This window comes from Convolutriloba macropyga, chromosome 1, assembly GCF_964194025.1.
Source record: "Convolutriloba macropyga chromosome 1, txConMacr16.3, whole genome shotgun sequence".
NCBI lineage: Eukaryota > Metazoa > Xenacoelomorpha > Acoela > Convolutidae > Convolutriloba > Convolutriloba macropyga.
In genome coordinates, this window is record NC_134468.1 from 8939707 (window position 1) to 8961981 (window position 22275).

General features: G+C 34.1%; 1 protein-coding gene across 4 annotated transcripts in view; it reads right to left on the bottom strand.

The window, feature by feature from the left end:
• Positions 1 to 22221, bottom strand: part of LOC142345339 (uncharacterized) — a 47687-nt gene extending 25466 nt beyond the window's left edge. For 3 of the 4 annotated variants that reach the window (XM_075397349.1, XM_075397367.1, XM_075397358.1), the window contains exons 1-5: positions 22121 to 22215; positions 20944 to 21641; positions 13399 to 13743; positions 6082 to 6315; positions 5432 to 5615 (exon numbers count right to left, since the gene is read on the bottom strand). In XM_075397349.1, the coding sequence (XP_075253464.1) occupies positions 5432 to 5615; positions 6082 to 6315; positions 13399 to 13743; positions 20944 to 21641; positions 22121 to 22179 (1520 nt within the window). In that variant the 5' untranslated portion in view covers positions 22180 to 22215. Of the gene's footprint in view, positions 1 to 5431; positions 5616 to 6081; positions 6316 to 13398; positions 13744 to 20943; positions 21642 to 22120 lie in introns of all 4 variants that reach the window. The other variant, XM_075397374.1, reaches the window with a different exon arrangement.
• Positions 22222 to 22275: the final 54 nt, after the last annotated feature.

The following is a 22275-nucleotide window of genomic DNA, read 5'->3' on the forward strand; positions in this document are numbered from 1 at the left end:
TATCGCGCTACATAACATCAGCAGAAGTGCGGCATCAACAAACGAGTTAAGGAAAGAGAGAGGTAGAGTGAGAGAGAGAGAGAGAAAACGAGAACGAGAAAGCGAGCACAGGAAACCCCAACAGAGACAGGGAGATATGTAGGAAAGTTTTCCATAATGAGAGTTGACTCTGCAACTTTTAGCTTTCTAGCCCTGTTAGTAATTAAACTATATAGAAAAAAACTGAGAGAGCAAAATTCAAAAGAAAAGTTTCCACATTTCGCAGTGTAAAAATGAAACTTTTTAAGTCTATTGATTTTTGTCTCTTGATATGTGTCATGTAACACATAAGGAAGACCTAAAAACTTATGTTGTTCAGTAACGATTGTTAAACTCAGAAAAGGACAAAGATATTCAAAAACTTTGTGATATCAGAACCATTTCATTGTCTCAAGAGACTATCCAGTATCCCTATTGCAAGCCTTAAATGGTTTCATTGGTTCGATAAGATCCATAAACATGGAACTTGATAAAAATTTTCCGAAAATTTGAACAAATTTTAAATTTAATAACAATATTGCTAATATTTGAGTTATTAAAATATTAGTAACCATTCCAATAACTCTAGAAAATATGCAGCAGCTTATTATCACACCTTGGAGTTGTCTCCTGGTCCCCTTGTGCCGGAAGAAGATAAAAAGAAATTAAACATTCAAAAAACTTGAAAAAAGTTTCAAATAATTTTATTTGAAAAAATTGCTTAAATTTGTGATATCGAAATCTTGAAAAACATTCTCAACATCTTAAAATTATGCAATAATCTAATATGAAACAATAGAGGAGGTTGCTTGGCTCTTGCAACAAAAAAAATCTCACAACAAATTCAAAAACTGGAAAAAAATTGAATCTTTAACAAAGTTGCCAAAATTTGTGATATAAAAAAGTTAAAGAGATTCAAAGGATTCATTCCATTCCAAGGCCAATAAAAATTGTCCAGTTAATAAAAGTTTTCTGGCCCCTGAAACCTGAATAGTGAGAATGAAAAAATTGCCAATTTTATCTTAAAATTGCTGAAATTTTTGAGTACCTTATAGGAATTTTTGAGTAACTTATTATCAATGAGGCTTTCTGACCCTTGAGGCTGATAAACATGAAAAATGACAATGTCAAAAACAATTAAAATTGCAAGTTTTGTCAAAAAACGCTAAAATTCTTGATGTTAAAATCTTGAAAACATTCCAATACACCTAGAAACTATGCAGTGAAGTTATATCTAACCCTAGTGGAGTTTCTTTAGCTCTTAGGGCTAGAGAAACCTACAAAGGTACAAAAATTATTCAATAAACTTGAAAAAGTTGCAAGTTTTATCTAAAAATATTGGTAAAATTGGTGACAATAAAATTTTGAAAAAATTCCATTACATCTAGACAGTATGCAGTAACCTACTAGAAAAAATTGAATAATAACGAAAAGTGCCAAAACATTGTAAAAAATGGAATTGTTGACAAAAAAGTTATGAAATTCTTGATGTTAAAATGCTGAAACCCTTTCCATTACCACTAGAAACAATGCGGTTTCCTAATATCAGAGCCTTAGAGGAGGTTTCTTGACACTTAGGTCTGTAGTTCTGAAAAACTCAAAAACTGACAAAATCAAAAAACATGTAATTTTTTTTGAAAATTATTAGCGTAAATTTGCGTGATTTTGTTTGGAGTACCAAAACATGTAGCTCTTAAAATATGTCATAAAAAGTAATTGTATCGTGCAAAAGACATTTATCAACTTTAACCGGCCTCAATTTTAGACTGGTCCAGCAATAAATCAGAAAAATGACAAAAATACACGAAAAGTTGCAACATTTGGGGTTCGAAAATTCCTAAAAATGACATTTTAACCTTAAACTAGGGCCTTCCCAATAGCTTTACCACACTAAGGACTTGATGAACTGTAAATGCGGCTAAAGGCCTCTAATGAAACTTAATGCCCGCTGGGCGCTACCTGTTTATCCCGTTTTTGGGGACGAAAACCAAATGGGTCAGACAAAAAATTGGTCAAGTGAAACTGAAACATTGCATAAAAAAGACCAACAGGACAAATAAAACTGCTACAAATTTCGTTTGACAGCAATTAAAAACCACAAAGGACATATGGCTAAATTTGAGGACAATGTCAACGCATATACAAGACGTCCTGCGCTGTAAACTTAGACAATCTTGGCTACGTAGGAACATTAAGTTGGGAAAAACTACCTTCCTGCGTGTTTTTGCATTAAAAAGACAAATACTTATTGCGTAAGAACAAAAATTTATAACAATAGAAGTTTACAATCAAGACTAAAGCTAAAAATAACCTTTTTTATTTAAACTGCGCATTTTTTGTGGGAGGTATTTTGAACAAAAACACAGTTTACCACAGAGTCATTCATGCAGAAAGTTCTAAATCGGTACACATTCTAAAATAGTGTTTTTTAAACATTTTCACGCAATATTTTAAGGAGCTTCGAGGGATAATTTAAAGAAGACTTTCAGAGGCCACAAAAACTGGCTGTCTTCTTGACATATATAAAACTTTAAGGCACATATAAAATTTTATAAAATTTTAAATTTGAACAAATTTTAAACTTTATAACAATTTTGCTAATATTCGAGTTCCTAAAATATAAATAATACTTCCAATAATTCTAGAAATTATGCAGCAGCTTATTATCACACCTTGGAGTTGCCCCCTGGGCCCCTTGTGCCGGAAGAAAATAAAAAGAAATAAACATTCAAAAAATTTTTTAAAAAAATGAAGTTTTAACAAAGTTGCTAAAATTTGTGATATTAAAAAGTTAAAAAGATTCAAAGGATTCATTCAATTCCAAGGCCAACAAAAATTGTCCAGTTAATAAAAGTTTTCTGGCCCCTGAAGCCTGAATAATGAAAATGAAAAAATTACCAGTTTTATCTTAAAATTCCTGAAATTTTTGAGTACCTTATAGGAATTTTTGAGTAACTTATTATCAATGAGGCTTTCTGACCCTTGAGGCTGATAAACATGAAAAATGACAATGCCGAAAACAATTAAAATTGCAAGTTTTGTCAAAAAATGCTACAATTCGTGTTGTTAAAATCTTGAAAACATTCCATTACACTTAGAAACTATGCAGTGAAGTTATATCTAACCTTAGTGGAGTTTCTTTAGCTCTTAGGGCTAGAGAAACCTGCAAAGCGACCAAACTTTTTCAACAAACTTTACAAAATTGCAAATTTTATTTGAAAAAATTGATAAAATTTGTGACGATAAAGTTTTTAAAAACATTCCATTACATCTAGAAACTATGCAGTAACCTACTACAAAAACTTGGATAATAACGAAAAGTGTCAAGAAATTGGAAGTTTTGACAAAAAAGTTATAAAAATCCTGATGTTAAAAGGCTGAAAACTACTCCATTACAACTAGAAACAATGCCGTTACCTATTATCAGACACTTAGGGGAGGTTTTTTGCCACCTAGGCCTGTAGGTCTGAAAAACTCAAAAAGTGACAAAATCAAAAAACATGGAAACTTTTTTTGAAAGTAATTAGCGTAAATTTGCGTGGTTTTGTTTGGAATACCAAAACATGTTGCTCTTAAAATGATCATAGAAAGTACTTGTTTCTTGCAAAAGACCTTTATCAAGTTTACAATCAAGACAAAAGCTAAAAACAACCGTTTTTATTTTACTTTCGCATTTTTTTGTGGAAAGTATTTTGAACAAAAACACAGTTTACCACAGAGTCATTCATGCAGAAAGTTTTAAATCGGAACACATTCTAAAATAGTGTGTTTTTTAACATTTTGTTGCTTCAAGGGATTGTTTAAAGAAGACTTTGAGAGGCCACAAAAACTGGCTGTCTTCTTGGCATAAATAAAATTTTAAGGCGGAAATGCAAAAGGTAGAAATTGATCACTTTTGCTTCCGAGTTGAAAAAAGTAGATAGGAGTTTCTGAATTCTTTTCGAAGAAAAGATATGCTGCTGTCCATTTTTTTTGTCAGGACAATTTGAAGACAATGGAGACAGGTACAAAATGCGGGGTGCAGTTTTGATTAGAACTAAAAATGCCAACAAACCTGGCGCTTTCATAATATTTTTTCACGTCAAGCTCGAATAGAAATATGCTCAAATATGTTCAAAATATATGCTATTGTGCATAAAACTGCAGATTAAACTCTCTTTTCATAATCCATACTTCAACAATTTTTTTCAGTTTTTTTACTAAAGCTTCTTTTGACATAAACCAAAACTTTTGTGGAAGCCTATTTGTAGTTCTATAGAATTTTTTAATTTTTTTGAAAATGTCTACTTTGATGAAAAATGAGGTTTTAATTATGTTAAACTATTAGATACCAAAAAAAGCATTTGAAATACCGCTGATTATGAAATCAGTATCTAATGCATATTATCTTAACTTTTCATCAACTCAAACTTTAGAGATGTAAAAATTCTAGTAATTCGGTACCTTCCCGTGTCGAGGCCGAGCGATTAACATGTAAGAACTTCCTAGTTTCTGGCAGAAACTTACAAGGCGATATCGCCTTGAAAGTTTCTCTTCCAGAAACTTGCAAGTTCTTACAAGTTAACCATTCGACTTACAACGCTCTTACAAGTAAACCATTCGAATTAAAAGGCTCTTGAAATTTAGCCATTCAACTCGCAGGTTTCCTGCAAGTTAAACATTTGTCTTACATAAACTCTTACATAACTTTTTTGTATATAACTTGTTACCAGATGACTTTTCTGCCTATATTGTAGCAATATATATATATATATATATATATATATATATATATATATATATTTATGTATGTATATACATACATATATATATATATAATATATATATATATATATATATATATATATATATATATATACATAAAAAGTTCCAAGATATGATTGTAAGCAGATGCTTCAAAAATAAAAAATCGAGAGATATGAATTTGAAACTTCAATCAAAGTCAAAAAGAGTATAAATTTTAGGAATACTTTTAAAAAAGCAGTCGTGAAGAAGCCAATTGATATCTAATGTTCATTAATTGAATTGCAAAAGGACCTCTTTGTTTGATAAAATTAAAGAAGTATACATTTTATCAACTTAGGTTGCACTGTAATATGTTGTGCAAATTGAGCAACTAAGTCTCAGGCGCTTTCTGTGGTAAATGACTGAGTGTTAAATTGAAATTAACCAATAAGAGTCGAACTCAACCGGAACGAACTTGCAGGAAACTTACAAGTTAGCTATTTGACTTGCAAGTTCTCACATGTTTACCATTCGACTTGCAAGTTCTTACAAGTTAACCATTCGACTTTCAAATTCTTACATGTTAATCATCTTTTGCAAGAAACTTGCAAGTTCTTACAAGTCAGATTAACCATTCGGTCTCGACCCGGGTTAGGATTAAATTTGACAAATTTGAATTTAAACTCACTAATAATTGCCCAGTGAAGCAGCCAAACTTTGAAATCTCGGGTCTCTGGATTGTCGAATTTTAAACCCACCATCAATGTCGTGCTTTGTCGGATGCCTCACATTTTCTAAGTCCTCTTTGGACGACAACGTAAGCTCTTTTCCTAGACTTTTCAGTTTCCTGTGCGTTCGCGCCTCCTCATAGTCTAAGCCAAATTTGACGACAGAATTGTTTCCTTTTCAAGTCCCCGAACTTAAACGGTTTTTATTTTATTTGCATTGCCTAATATTACATCTTGCAAGGCGACAAGGTCAGTCAGACCCGTACCACTGCAAAATATAAACCGACTAACGTCGGAGAAATTGCTCTCGAACGACAGAGAGGTTGGGCAATTTAATTAAGAGGGGACTGTAGCCCAGATATTTTTTATGGCTGAAAAAAATTTTCTATGGGTGGAAAATTACAGAAGTCAAGCGTGAAACAGTCACTCAAGAAGTGAAATCGAAAGAATCTTTTAGAACAAAACGATCAAGCAAAAAATTTGCATAAAATTCACAAGTTTACATAAATTGCTTCAAACTTCGTTCGAGAACAATTGATTATATTAGTTTGTTTTCTTTATTGTTCTGAAAACAGAAAATTTGTTCACGGGGGATAAAAGAAACAGCTCCCAGAATTGGTTTCTGGCTCGCAATTTGCGTCTGCAGCTTCGCATATTTTTTCGACCAGTTGTGGCTGGTTGTCTTGTTGCAGTGATGGTCGAAATTGAGAGGATAGTAAACAGCTGTGTTTAGCTACTATTGCGAACACACTTGATAGAGAGGCCGTCCAAATTGTTGCACAAATAGGCCACAACAATTGACCCAATAGAAATTTAAGACCATTTGAACCAGAAAAAATAAGACCTGTGAACAAAATCCCATGAAAAGTTTTTTTGGCGCTTTCGATCCAATTTCAAGAGCCAAAAATTGAACGGTTCTTTAATCCAGACCTCAACGTATCAAATTATTTTAACAGTCGGGTTGTGGAGGGCTTAGCTGACTTTAATTACTCGGTCCATAAAGTCTTCATAGAAAATTAGGATGGAGCACGTATTTTCTTGGCTCAAACAACATTCTGTTCATATACACACTTGAGTCAAGCATCGCCTTTTCATAGATCGAGAGATTATTTTTTCGGATTATTAATAGTTTTTTATTTCTTTCTGGGGATGCGGCAACATCCAAAAGCTTGACCAAACTATCATTGCAACAGGCAATCACCAACAGGCGAAATCAGTTGGATCTATGCCAATCAAACTTACGTAAAACTACATCGAAATTATTCAAACAAAATAGTTCTCGCAAGTAGACCAATGCCATATTGTTCTGCTGCATGGAACTAGTTAGCATCTGATAATCAACATTTCATCAGCAATGAGTTAAATTGGTGTTTTGTGGTAGCTTTCTAAAAGTATGAATCTTTTGATATTGATATTATATCAGCTGTTTTTTTTTGCGTTAATAATTTCAGGAACATTGAAAATTCTAAAGACCATGCGCGTTGACTATGTTAATTGTAGCACACAACTCCCAAAGTGTACGTTAAGGGGTAGCTACAGCCAGTCAACACGTCAACTAAAGTCGGGCTTAAGTCCAGTTTAGCTTAATTCCAGCAGCAAAAAACTTGAGTCGAGCTTAAATCTTTGAATGGACCATTTGAGTTTTTCATGAACCTATTCGCAAGGTTTTTTCACGCCACCTTACGATCGAGCACAGTGTTTCTGTAAGTCCAGCCCTAGTCTGTGCATTTATGCCGTTTAGGAAGTAAATTCTTCAAAATTTGGTAATTTTTTGACCATAGCAATTTTTTATTGATAGATATAAAAGCTGTAATTCATAAAACTTATGTTTATCAACTTCTAAAAAATATTTAGATAGAAAACTTATTGTTCCGACCCCACTTGTGGTGGGGGGGGGGGAGGAACTATATACTCAAATGGGTTTTTTTTTGTTCAGTCAATTTTGGCCGATCGATATATTCATCGCAGAGAAATGTGAGTGGTATCATTAAAAAGCTGGTCCAGCGTAGAATTCAAAATTAAAAAGATTTTTTTAATTTTCGTTTTTTTTTCGAGCAGTTATCGAGGATTGAAGTTTTGTGTGAACACGCGACATTTGATCACTTTTAGTGTGATTTTTCTTCAAATTAAGATATTTTCTTTATAAATAGTATATCAAACTTAAATATCTTGCCAAAAAATGAACCAATTTTGTGTTTCTAATAGGCTAAAGGCGATCAAAAAGATTAGTTCTGGTCTCAGAGGGAGCTTCAATATCAAAAAAATTCGAAATCTATCTGAGAGCTCTTTTTTTATAAAACTTTTCTACTTTTTTTGTTTTTTTAAGTCACCAAGAGACAAGTCACTTTTCATATCGAGGTTCCGTTAATGAAAAACTTCCTTTACAGTCAAATGAAGCCCAATGAACAAAGAATCGTTTTCAAGCAACTGCTCATGTTTTTTTTTAAATTCGACTCTGAGTTTTCGTAATTTTAAATGAAACTTTGAAATTCTTTTTGAGGTTTTACTAATTTCTTCAAGTCTTATGGCATAAACTCGTTGACTAACAGTGCCATATGTTTCGTATTGAGATATAAGTGAGCATACTTAGTGCTTTGAGTGGACAGCTAATAGCTGTTAAGACATTAAGAATTTAAGAATAAATTTTCGAAAATTTTTTCGAACATTAACCAATCATAAACCTATTATCGTGAACTGTATGTCATTCTATGTGATGACAGCATCCTCATCCGTCCTACTGTAAACAAATTTGATCCAGTTGGCGTTTTAATCTCCTAACTTTTAGTAATATGACTTCAATGCACAAGATTTCGAAAAGTTTTAAAATTTTTTTTGAGTACTTCCGTATTATTGGCTACTTTTCAAATCTTATCATATTATCCTAAAACTGACAGCTCCTATTGGCTTAAAGAAGACGTTCAGTGGATCACAGATAAGTTTTTCAGTGAAAAGCCTTTGGTTTCAAATGTCTTCGACCTTTTCTTCTCGCAATTTTTGGTTTTTGCCTGATTTTGTCGTTGTTTTCATAATCATAAGACCTGTTGTGATGTCTTATTGATCACCTATGCATAGCAAACATACCCATACTTCTATTGAAGCGTATTCGAGCGTAATTATTGACTATTATTGAAATTCATCGAGTTTAATGGCAGTTAAAATTTTAAAAATAATTTTTCGAAAATTTTTTTGAACATTAACCAATCTTTAAATTTTTTTGAACTCTTAGTCAATCTCAGTATTGACAGAACCCACTTGCTCTCAACAAAAACTAAAATAAACTTTGTTGGCGGTTTTATCTTCTAACTATTGATTATATGACTTCAATAACACAAAATTCAAAATTCTAAAAAAGTTTTGTATATTTTCGTATTATTTGTTTCTTTTGAAGTTTTGTCACATTATCCAAATATTATACACGTTATCCAAATATTATTTTAATCCTATTGGCTTGGAAAAGACCTTCAGAGGATCACAGGTAAAGTTTCAGAGAAAACCTAATGGTTTAAATGGCTTCGAAATTTTCTTCTCGCACTTTTCTATTGAAATTTGATTTTCGCCTGTTTTTGTTGTTGTTTCCATAGTCTTAAGACTTATTGCGATCTCTTATTGATTATCTATGCATGACAAACTTCTTTTTTGTGCCATTGTTTTATTCCTGAGCGTAGTTATTGGCCTCCGTTAAAAGCTTTTGTGTTTAATGGTTGTTAAGTTTGAAAAAAAAAATTTCGAATTTTTTTGAACACTAACCTAAACTTTTTTCGTGGACTGTTAGTCAGTCTTAGTACTTGCATGATCCATATTGGTTTCTAGTGCAGCCAAATTTAATCTGGTAAGCGTTTTCATTTTCTATCGATTAGTTTTAAAACTTCAATGCCACTAGTTTTCATATTTTTTAAACTTTCGTTTACTTTCTCTAATTTTTGGATCCTTTCGAAACCTTAGCATATTATCCTAATACTGATGGTTACCATTGGTTTACGGAAGACGTTCAACGGATCATATTTGAAGTTTTCAGAGAAGAACTTATGATTTAAATTGATTCGACACTTTCTTCTGGCACATTTCTAATGAATTTTTGGTTGTTGCCGGTCTTTGTTCTTGTTTTCATCTTCAATAACTTGTTGTAAGATCTTAATGACTGAATATGATTGGTAAATAAACTTGTTGTCCCATGGAAGCATAATTTAGCGTACTTAATGGATTCCGCTGAAAGCTATTGAAATTATTGGCGTTGATACTAAGAGTTTTCTCAAAAATTTCATGGTTGTAATGTATTTGTTCATATGTGATTTTTTGAAACTGTATTGATAAAAAAGAGGAATCTCCTTGCTGTTAAAAATTTAATTGAACATATAAAAGTGTTCAGTGAAAAGTTCATTTTCTAATGCCTTCGACACTTTTCTCGCTCGACTTTTTTCTTGAAATTGCTGTTTTTGCCTGTTTTTGTTCTTTAGGTAGCCTTAAATTGCTGACAAGTCTATTAAGCTTGTAATTGAGGATTGATTAAATGATGTTACCAGAATCAGTTAGTCAGTTTATAGCCTTTAGTCTTAAAGATTAGGATATACATTTTCAAACATTTTCAATTTTTGTTGTTCTTTTCGTAAAGTTTTAACTTATTTTCATCAATGAGAGGTCACATCAAATTTTTTGTATTCCAAAAAATAACATATCAACTGATATTATTTGTCACCGATGCTTTCTTGGTTGGACAATATGCGCTTTTATAAACGTTTTTTGAGTGGTCATTTTTTGCGCTTCTTTTTCTCTTCTTTCAGAACAATCGCGTAGTAACAGATCCCAATGGTTTACAAATGTGGCTCAAATAAACCTATTTAATCTTTCAGTATAATTCTTGCAGCTAAATTGGTTGAAAAAAGAATTAAGTTAAAAATACATAATATTCAGATAATAGCTAATGATTTTAATGGTTGCAAAGTTTTTCTTTGGTTCGTTTCTAACTCTTAAACTACCCAAAGACAAGGTAATTTGGTTTTGTAGTAACTTCATAGTAATTTATCATGAATTATTAGGTTAAAAGCGAATGATTTTTAAGACTTTCGAATTTTCTTGGTTTAAAAAATGTTGATTAATTTTTGAATTTCGCCTCATTGATCGTTCTCTCTGTTGACTTGTAACTTAGTCTCATTAATAAAACTTTCCATCCGTTGTATAAATAGGAGAAATTAAGTTTGAGTAGTTAAGGTTTTATCTGACTGCATTTTGACGTTGTTACTATGTGCTTTTAAGGTTAGGTGTTTGGTTTTTGCCGTGAAATTTTCGTTTTTGCTTTGTTTGGTTGGTTGTTTTTTTTTGTCTCCTAGTCTCTTTAAGGTCAGATCTCATTGACGCTGTAATAAGGCATGGCATTATGTAATTCAATTAGTAGATGGGTTGTGTAAGGATTGTTTTGAACTCAATTATCTATTTTTGTTCTTTCTTCATTTGGTTGACAATTAAGTCAAAAATGTAGATGAGGTCGGGTCGGAACCTCATGTGCGACCGCACATTAACGAGCCGCCTTGTCTGCTTAGAATTTGATCTTTCCTGAAATCAAGTTTGTAAACACCTAAAAAAGGATGAAAGAGTGTAAAACAGAGGCATTATTTACATAACTGTGTTTTTGACTATGGTCAAAATTTTCTTGACTTTTTTCTCAGTACTGCTCATCTAGCAAGATATATGCAAGATACATAAATGCAAGATCCCCGTTTAATATAGCGCGCGTCTACATTATAAATAATTAGTAAATTAATCAACCATTGTTATCGCAACAGGAGTTATACCGTAGCCGGGAGATTGCCGGAAAAAAGCCGCCGTTGACGAGCTTGATCCACATCGGGATTGAAACAAAAAAAAAGAAGAGATTCTTTATGTTTTCCTTTCAGGGTCAAAAAGTGTTCTAATTTAACGTGCCGTTTTGGCTGAATTCTAAAACTATACTTAATTCAGCTTCTAAACTCAAAGCCAACAAGCTTAATAACAATGTCAGCCAGCAAACACTCTGATGAACGTTGATAACCTAAACCTCAATGACTTAATGACCGAGTTTTATCGTATTATTCTGTCTCTATTGATTTTGATCTTTTAACCTTGACAGTATTCACCAAAATGCGTAATTGAAAACGTGAAAATTTTAAAATCTATTCAGTTGAAACAGTGAGTGATGTAAGTCAGAACTTAAACGTGAAAATCATGACTTACGTAAAACGAAGAACGTGATCAAAAGGTAAAACGAATTACAAAAACATAGTAGAACAAGTCCTGAAAAACAATCGAATGTTTTGAATGAAGAACTTAGAAGTACTATACCTGCCCGGCAGATCTATTGCACAATGCCAGCCAAAACTCAAACAAAATCATCTCAAAAAGTTGAGAAACTAAAACATACTGAATAAAAACATACTCATAGCTAAAACTCTTGAAGCTTTTACACCAAAAGCAAAACCAAATTTGTGTCTGAATTCAGTCTAGCATTATAGCAGCAAGACCGAAAAAGTTTCACTGGCCCTTGAAGATTGATTAACTCAGAAATTGACAGAAAACTTCAAGAAAACTGAAATCATTTGCAGGTTTTAATAAAAATTTGCAGAAAATTGTGATATTAGTATCTCGAAAACTATTTCTGTGTCTCTAGAGGCTATTCAAAAACCCAAAATCATGTCTTAAAAAGTTCATTGGCTCGATAAACTAGGTAAAAGACAAAGATCGATAAACTAGGTGAAAGACAAAAAATTTTTAGAAAAATTTTCAGATTTTATCAACAAACAGAACTTCGTTCAGTTAAAATGTTCAAACCATTCCATTGGCCCTAGCAACTAAATCAAAGGCAGAAGTTTTTCAAATAATTTGTAAAAAATTCCATATTTTATGAAAAATAATAGTAGAATTCGAGACACTAAAATGGTGAAAAACATTTCATTGTTACTAAAAACCATGCAGTGGCCCATTATCAAATTTTAAAGGAGATTCTTTGGCCCATGAGTCGGGAAAAACTGAAAGAATGACAAATATTTTCATAAAACTTGAAGAAAAATTGCAAAATTCAGAAACATTTTGCGTGTTTATGTTTGTCTTACCGAAATTTATAGCTCATGAAAATGTCATAACAAGTAGTTTTGTCACGCAGAAGACTTTCATCGGCTATTAAAAACTTCAACTTAAGAGTAATCAAACAAAAAACACAAAAATGCAAAAAAAAAAATGATAAATTGCACGGTTCATCGAACAAAAAAAATTTTCTTCAAAGAATGAACCCCAATATATAACCAAGAGACAGACTTCGGATGACTTGCTATCAACGGAAAATAAAGAGGTTCGAGAGAGTGCCTAAGACGAGTTGATGTAATAGTCCCTGTAGTTGTTCCCCAGACTGATTAGCATTGCAAGTTAAAAGATCATGATTCAATTACTGTACTTGTCAATTTTGACGCCAGTTGTGCCTGCTTAGACCCCCGAACATTCTTCAAATTTCTAATAATTCTTTTGCAGTTTATAAACATAACCGACTAAACGTCGGAAGAATTGCTCTTGAACGACTAGTGGGAGCTCTAATCAATTGCAGCCTGATTCAGTCGGGGGGGGGAGCCTAAATGGGACTAAGAAGTTCTATAGTGGGCTTCAAATAAACACATTAGAGGTTAACGTACACCACTATTAAGATTTAAAGTAAAAAATGACTCCAGTTTTGGCGCACTTTTCATTTGACTTTTAGTATTAAATTGCCGCCAATTGAGTTCAGCTGCTTGAAATTGTGATTGAGAGAGAATTTTAGATCACGCGAAACGCAAAAAGTCAAGGGCGTAAAAGTCACTCCAAAAGTCAAAATTGTCAAGCAAAAATTGTGCATAAAAAGACCGACACGTTTACAATAATTGCTATGAACTTCGTTTAAGAGCAATTAATAAGATCGACTCATCAATCAAACCTTTTGGCTTGCCAAATATTTCTGCGTCACTGTTCGCAAACACAGACCCCAAAATGAGCCCAAAGAAGGCGGGCAGAAACAAAGCGAGAATGACGTCTCTGGATTCAATTTTAAACGCTTTTGTCGTTTTTGAGCTCGCCATCGTTGCTAAGAAAGCAGCAACTCCGAAAACAGGAGCCGACCAAAAATCAATAACTGCAGCTGAAGACGCAACACTCACAATACCAGCTAGCGATGCTAAGATAATGTTGAACACAAACTCATTGCTAGCGCCGAACAATCTGATTGTAAATGGCAAGGAAATAGCAATCGTTGTGATGCTAGACAGCGTAAAGTTGATAAGAGCTGAAGCAAGCCGAATATTTATATAGTTATTAAGCAATTCCCTGGTTAAGCAAGAATTCAAAACTTGCAAGAATCTTGCAAGTTTTTAAATTCATTTGGAAGGGTATTTTATTTTTTCGCCAAAATAGCTTTTCGGTTTCGAAAGTTACATGGATTCGCACAACTTAACCAAAACTTATTCTCAAACTGAAGTAATTTTTGTTTTTCAATTATTGTTTAGAAAAGAATATATAGCATCATCTTTCAAGTGAATTCATAATGTTGCAATCTTCTTGCAAGTTTTCAATTCCTGCTTTTCTAGGGTTAAGGATGACGCTGGAGGAATTGCTTATTTTTTGGGGGGGGGGGGGGGTGGGTTGAGTTGAGGCTGAGCTTTAAATTCTAGTTGGCAGAGTTGCGATGAGATCAAAAACTGAAGACACTCAATGCAGTCTCTGAACTTCCCAATTGAGGGAAATATTTTTTTAACTGAGTGTGTAAATAACTTTTAGCACATTTTTGTTTGAGTTTTGGTATTTTTTTTCTGCCAAAAAGCGTATAGCTTAAAAAAGAAAGAAACTCAGAGCTGACAATTAAATTGTAAAGAAGGGCTTCCATCGAACGAGTAGTGCCCCAAACTTCCTCGTTATCAGAAACGGGTCTCGACTTAAGTTGGTGGTAGTCAATATCATAGCAGTAGTTGTATTAGTTTCCAAACAACTTAGCCTCTTTGAAATTTTTTTTCAAATGATGTTTGCCATGCTTCATGATTAGATGCAAAAGCTGTAAGTATAAGGGAGCCACCGAGAAGCAGTTAAATCATTTTCTTTTAAGGTGTTAAGAAATGTTATCGGTTACAACCCAGGTCTAGACCTCGACTAATGAAAAAACTTTAAAAGTCTAATGGGGGCAGTATTGACTATAATTACACGGTCCAGCAGCCAGTAAAATTCCAGCTCAGGTCTTTCCTTGACTCCAGCTAGAGTCTTTTTACAACCAACCAGAGTCGAGCAAGGCCTTTTCTTTTCATGGGTCCAGTATTAGTCTTTTTATAAGTGCTTTTTTGCCAATTCGGCTTTCTTTAAATTTTTTCTGCTTCTGTACATACAGAAGCAAGCAGCACCGGAGCAAAACAGAACAGCTTTGCACCAGCTTTGAAGAGCAGTACAACTTAAGAAACAGTTGGAAAACTGCCAAAAGATTTTTGTCATCTCTTAAGATAAAGTATTATGGCACCACATTTCTTGGTTAAATGAAACCTGGTGTGACTGTCCTGTTCCCATTAGCCATGACAAAAATGTTCTGTTATTAAATTTGTGTTCCCTTCCAAAGTTATGAACACAACAATGCAAGTTTTTGAGAAATTTGTGGTTCTTGAACATCGTAAAAAATGAAGTAGCATACGTGCTGACTTTATTATAAGCAAAAATGAACAAAATAGGTGCACGTAAAATTTTAGAGGCAAAAAGCAGACTTATGAAAAGACTAATGAAGGACCCATGAAAAGACTTTGATCGACTTTAATTGATTATGAAGACTAATGGTGGACCCATGAAAAGACCTGAACTCAACTTTGTTGATTATGAAAAGACTAATGGTGGACCCATGAAAAGACCTTGCTTGACTGTAATTGGTTATGAAAAGACTTTAGCTGGACCATGAAAAAACCTTTTTGAGTCTAGCTAAAGTATTTTTTGCAAACATTGCAAGCTTAAGTCCAGCCCTAACTTCGGGTCGAGCTAAAATTTTTGTAAATTTTTTGTTTGATCTAAGGTCTTTTGAGAAAATTTGGGGTTCAGTTAGAGTCTATTGAGAGAAATGTGAGTCCAGCTTAAGTCAAGCTTGACTTAGAGTCCAGCTAACGTCTTTTCGTAGCTGTAATTTGTCAAGTGCGGTCTTTTCATAATAAATGTTGGTCGAGTATTATCTTTTCACAAATCTGTAGCTAGGCCTGGGAACCAAATTCTTTCCCTTTGTCTAATTAAATGTCGACAACAATAATTAATTTATCAACGCGTGGAAGATAACTGTGGAAGTTACTGTTTTCCGAAATTGCGGAAATTGCTGAAGAACCTATTAACATACTAAACATAAACTGCGGAATTCAGAAACAGCTGCGGAACAATTTTACGTGATGTATTATATAGATAGCAACAGCGAGAAATGATTTGATGAGGATTCCAACATTTTCATTGACTAAAACCATTCCAACAAATTTCTTTTAAAAAGTAAAATTAATTATTTAATTCGGCCGCCATGATTTGTTCTTAGCATTGATAATTATATAGGAGTCATATATTCACTTTCATAGGGGTTAGAGTGATCTGAAGTTACATTAAAAAAAGTTAGAAATCATTTAGAGATTGAAGTAAGTCAATTAGATAAAAAAAACTTATCACACAGTTCAGCTTAAAACTCACCACCGATTAGTTTAAGAAATGACGTCATTCATACAAAATCAGAAAAAAAGTGATGTGAAATAGCCGCAGGGAAGGATCACTAAGACTGCATTTTTGAAGTCTGGGGTGAAAAAAAACGCAAAATGAAAAAGAGCATTAGATGGTGAAACAAAAACACTTAAAAACAGCGAAAAAAAATAAATTATGCAAGCGCAAATTTCATTGAATAAACCGCGCGCTCAAAATTCGAGCTCAGTAGAGAGTTCAGTTTTTGGAATCAACAACCACATTCTTAGCTCTCTCCATCTCTGTAACTCCATCTCCCCCTAAAAAGTCTTAATATTTTTCAGTGTCCCCTCAGTCTTATTTTTGTTGGCTCATTGTAGTTAGCGATGGTATTTTTAACAAAGTACTCCGACGCATTAAAAAATGATAGGAGATTTTAGCTCCCTGATCACCAGTAGTCAGCTAGGTACTGTCGGGTAGAGTCTGCTAAGCCAACTGGCGGAACTAAACCAGCGGCAGTTATGTCAAAGATCCAATGTTTGTACCACAATAGATCACAAACAAAAGCAGACAAAGGGTGCTATCAATATTTGTGGGCACTGCTGTGTGCTGTATAGTATAACGTCAAAAAAATGTTTTTATTTACGATTCTTTTTCTTCTGTTAAGAAGTTTATAACGCCTGTTCAGCGTTTACAAACTGTCTTTATGACTAATTTTATCTGATGTTTCAGCAGGATTATGGAGCTCATTTCTGTTAAATTTTGCTAATATGACTGTCCAGGATGATGTCCAATACCCATAACAAATTTGGTCCAGACGGTCATGTGCAGTGGAAAAGGGTCCGGTACAACCGAGCCCGTAGCCTAGATAAAAATTCGGTCGCCCTCTGCATATGACCCCCTACCTGAATTGTGTCTGTTCGGTCTGGTCCTTAAGTGGGCATGTTGTGTCTGTCCCATACCCAATATTCGATGTGTTTGGTCTATCAGACTACTATCATTAGGTCTGGCCCAGGGTTGGTCATGGTTCCGTTCCGTCTGGCGCAAGGTGACCAAAGTCTGTTCGGTTCTGGCCAGGGTGATCAAAATCTGTATAATGTTGTGGATAGGTGAACTTGGGTCTGTTTGGTCTGAAACAGCCCATCCGCGACCCAAATGCCAAGGACCTACTCTTGAGCGGCATTGTTTACGAAAAATGCGCACCACAGATAGTCACAAAAATACAATGCTATATGAACAGCCGCTACTTGAAACAATTAAATGTAAATAATTTTGCGTAATTGATCCGAGAAACAACAATCATAGGAATCGCACTGAAAATACTTTTAAAAGAACTCTCTTTTTTGTTGCTTTCTGATAATGAAACGTTCTAATAACTTCTCATTCTGATGAAAAAAAGAGCTGGATCAGTTCGATTGCATGATGCCTCCCAGTCGAGATGTCAGCGCAATTTCAGCGCATCAAGAAAACCGCTGAATCGCGCTAAAATTTTGAGAATGCGCTACAACATTGAAATTCAGCACATTTCTTGCATAATTGTCGGACAATTTCTTGACCCGTGACTTAGAATCTTTCGAAGGAGGAAAGTTTCAGTTTACTTGTGTTCTCCTTGCAATCTTCTAGGTATCTGGCATGAAAATGCAGATGGATAATTTTTCATCGCATGTAAATTTATATTCATACAGTATCCTACAGCGTGAAAAATCACATGATGCAATTTTTAAAATTTTTAAGCGAGAGTTTGGTGCGGATAATAGTATTATTGGAACCATTATAGATGACTTAGAATTGACAAAGTTTCCACTTTTTAACTAATTATACTGAACGAAAAAAGTAAGTTAGCACTCCCTATTTTCACAAACTAAAAATTCAAATTTTGAGGCAAAACGCCATCCTAAAATCACATTTGAAAACTATTTGCACACCATTGATACTCTCCGCTAGCCCTCTTTATCTAAGAAATTCAGACAAAATGAAACGATCAATTACCAGAAATGTAAGGAATATTTTTATTAGGGTTTACAATGGTTCGCAGACCAATATTCAGGTCTACAAATTTGCTCTCAAAGTTCGTATTTAATATTCCCTTCCGAATTTCTGCTTAACCAAACGTGAAGGGACTCTGTTGCCAAGAAAATCTATCAATTAAAAAAAACCAAAGGTTTTTAATTGTTGAAGTAAGAGCTAATTTGTTACACTGCTAGTTCCCCTCTTCCATTCATCTACGTTGTTGCAATTTAAGTTGTCTCGAAGTAAATTAATTTTCAATGGGACCCTTAATATCAATTCCGGTTGTATGGATAACAGAGGTAAAAAATGCACAATAATGGAACTAACACACAAAAGACAATCTATAATAGAAATTAAAACAATAAAAACGAAATTGGTGGTTCGCTTACCAATTGAACTAAACCAAAAACGCTCACATCGTCCAAACTGTTCTGGCTATTACAAATTTTCACAGTTCAGTCTTGCCAAACTCTCAAAGTTTCTCATTCTTTTCTCTGCGATTCACACGAGTTTCAAATGTTTAGTGCCACTAAACAGTCTGCTCTCGAACTCATTAACTTCTCTCTTTTCTAATAACCAAACGTGTTTTGCTTCAATTTGTAATCAACCAGCCCTCTCCTATCTTAAGCAAACACCCCTTAATCTCTTAAACAAACATATGAACTTGCGTTTGAAATCTGTCACATCCCCTGGGAGGGTTTGCTTGCTATGCAAACAAATCAGTGTCAAAATACGGTTTGTCATTCAACTGCTGCCAACGATTGCTGAATTTCCATCTCATCTTAAGTAAAAAAAAGTTTTTTGGACTCTTATGTAAACCTACACATTTCGATGTAGAAGCATTATGCGCTTGTCATCTTATTCACTGTTGGCTCAGTAAACAGCTCACGTTGCTTTAAAAAGCGCTCATCACTCGATTTCCGCTATAAAAAAATAGCTGTAATCAATCTATGTCAATATTCGTGTTTCAAATAACTACTGAATTATGCCCCAAAGACATGAAGAAGTCCTTCGCAATTTTGCAATAGTTTTATGCAATTCGCCGTAGTTAAAACTGTCAGAAAAAAAAACAATTTTCCTAAAAACTCAAAGATTGACCTACAGTTTTCAAAGAGAGGTCAATCAAAGATTAGGGTTCTCGTTGACCGAAAAAAAATGCTGTGCGGAAGTCCATCACCGGGTGAACCCACACTAAATTTTTTATCACCTAAATCCCAGTAGTACCCGAGCAATGACTGTGCACGCTTTCGGTCGACCTGCCAGACGGACCCAAAATTCTAAATGTCATAACTCGGGAAGTAGTATCATAACGTCTCCGGGCAAAAATTTTTAGCAATTATAGTGTGTCAGCAACTCGCCTGCAACGATTCAAAGCCAACAGATCAGCTGTTGCGATTTGATTGCAATTTGAATATTTTTAAGGGCTCGTGTCAGCCGAATTTCAAAAAATCCGAATTCGGAAAGTAATTGGGGTGGGTATTTTTGTCGCTAACTTTCCTAGATTATCATAAAATTACTACTTCAAAATCATCCGTTTGCTCAAAGTCTCATTTAATTGAGCTATGTCTCATTTAATTGAGCTATGTTTATTTTCGCACCGCGAAAATAAACATAGCTCAATTAAAAAGCACTGACAATTTACAGTGACCCTCAACACTATGTCGCACAGCGCTGGCGTGCGATAGTTCCGTGGATGTTGAAGTGCTTACTACTTTTTAGCAAACATAACTTGGTTTACAGTGGGAAACCCAAAAACGCATTCCAACTTTTACCCTTGATGATCTAATACCTTACTTCAGACTTAAAAACATTGCAACTGTTCGTTACCACTAGATTGTACATAAACGGTCAATTTCCATTCAAAATATCAAAAACCTTCAAATCACGTGACTTCTGGAGCTAAAAGTCGGTTTTGGTTGGTCAGATTGGTCTGAAATGTATACCAGCCAAAGCAGAACATTGGATGTACATGCCACTCAAATTGTGTTCATGTCAGCTTAATTTGACTACCCGCAGGACAGGTTGGTAAGATTTTGGATGGGATATTTCTGAAAATTGAATAGACGAGTTTTTTTTTAGAAAACTTAATTTCAAATTGCGAAGTTTATTTCAAATTCAGTTTGGTCACTATTGGATGCCTGAAAATAAATTATTCTGATTACAAATATGGACTTTGGCCTGCTGCACAAATACAACTTTTTTCTAGGTAACCGAAATGTTTTGACAGCTTAGTACGCTTTTGTTCAGTAATTGTTTGTTTTAGATATAGGATTTTTTTCCGTTTGTGCCCCCAGTACGTTTTGTGCCCCTCAGTTGCAGAGTACGTGTCATTACATAGTAAATCAATATGTTAAAATATGGCACTTGCATCCGAGGGTTGCAAATAATATGCGCACACTAAATGGGGGGGTCACAACCGAAACAATACAAGTTATATCACTGAACTCCTCTCTCTGGCACTTTCGAAACAATAACCTCTTTTTGAGAATGCCAAATTCAGATAAGACATAAGTCTCAAAACTACGTCGCTTAATGATCTGCTTAAGTTCACTATAAGGGGAAACTATGCGTTCTATATTTGTAACTAATTTTAAGGCATTATTAACCCTGAATATTTAAAAATTGATTTTGTTTGGCAACTATGGTCAAAAGTTGAATTTTTACTTCGAAAAAAACTGCAGAGCCCTATCTTACTTTCGACGTTGGGTATATAATTTTTTTTACAATTTCCCGTCAAATAAGTCTTCCACTGGGTAATATTTTAAGGCGTTAGCTGGCTTGTCATTCGGAGTAAAATACGGCTTGCTTTTAGCTAGCAGCCATAACGTATTATTCCGTGTCGTATTTTGCACGAGTAGCATTGACAATGAAATTATGACAACAAGGGCAAACAGAAAACAGGGCATCGCAACATGAACTAATTTCCTTTGCTGGCTGATAAGCTGGCAGCCTTTTTCCAATCTTGTAGAAATCGTGATAACCAAGCAGATAACGGAAGTACAGAGAATATAAAAAGACCCATGGCAATCTATAGTAGCGAAGTGTCTCGCCAGAACCCCAAGTGAACTGTAACCCCAAAAAACGGGCACCATAACCGCAAATCCGTGGAATAATGACCAAAATAATGTAGCGATAGGGTGGAAAACTTGCATGATGCAAATTTCAACAACGGTGAATGATAGATGATAAGCAGCAAAATGAGTAACAAAATGCAGTCTTTCGAAGTCGCTGAAAGTCGAATAAAATTCTGTCCGAACAGATAACAAGCCACAAAAATTCAAATTTCCAAAAGCTAAACCATACCCAAACACGTAAAACAATACAAAGTTCCAGAATAAGTGGAAACCAGCAGAAATAAAAGATTGGTAAATGCTGATTGAGGAAAACTTGAATGTTTGTTTACAATAAAAGGAAAGCAATGATGTGAAAAAAACTGAAAGTGAAATTAGAGAGAAATTGAAAAATGCTAATATGTTATTGTGGCTCTCGATATGATTGTATGTTCTTTATGTTCATAAATTTGTACGCTACAATTTTCATGTTATGAAAAAATATCTTTCCAGTCAGTTAGAAATTTTCAGAATCCAAATGTCGAGTTAGCGTCGATAATTAGCAAGATTCCGATACTAAGAGCGTTGAAAACTATTTGGAGTCGGATTTCGATACTTTTCGTGTCAAAAACCGGCTGTGTTCTTTTTGTTTGGAACCGGTTCAAAAAATTTAATTCGGGAATGAACGACCATTTTCTGCCCCCAATTAATTTTTTTGCTTTGTTAAGATTGTTTCTAATTATGGTATGCATGTTTACGGCTTAACTTTAACTGACAATAGTATTTATTCAAATCAGAATTTTGCGCAGTGTATTCTGCCCATATTGGGGAGCATATTTCGTCTGTGAAAAAAATGCGTGAAAAAAATCGTCGAGGAAATTTGCGATTTGAGAGTTTACTTTTGCCAACAATTGTATACCCTTCGGAGCGTACAAATTTTGAGAGTCAGAAAATTTAAATCTGTCGAAGCAAATTGTGACTTTATCCTCCATTCTTGAAAAATGAGCAAATTTATTTAATATCTCACGTGAAAACTAAACTCAAGTATGATTTATAGGTTTGTTCACACCACGTTAAAGTTCGCTATT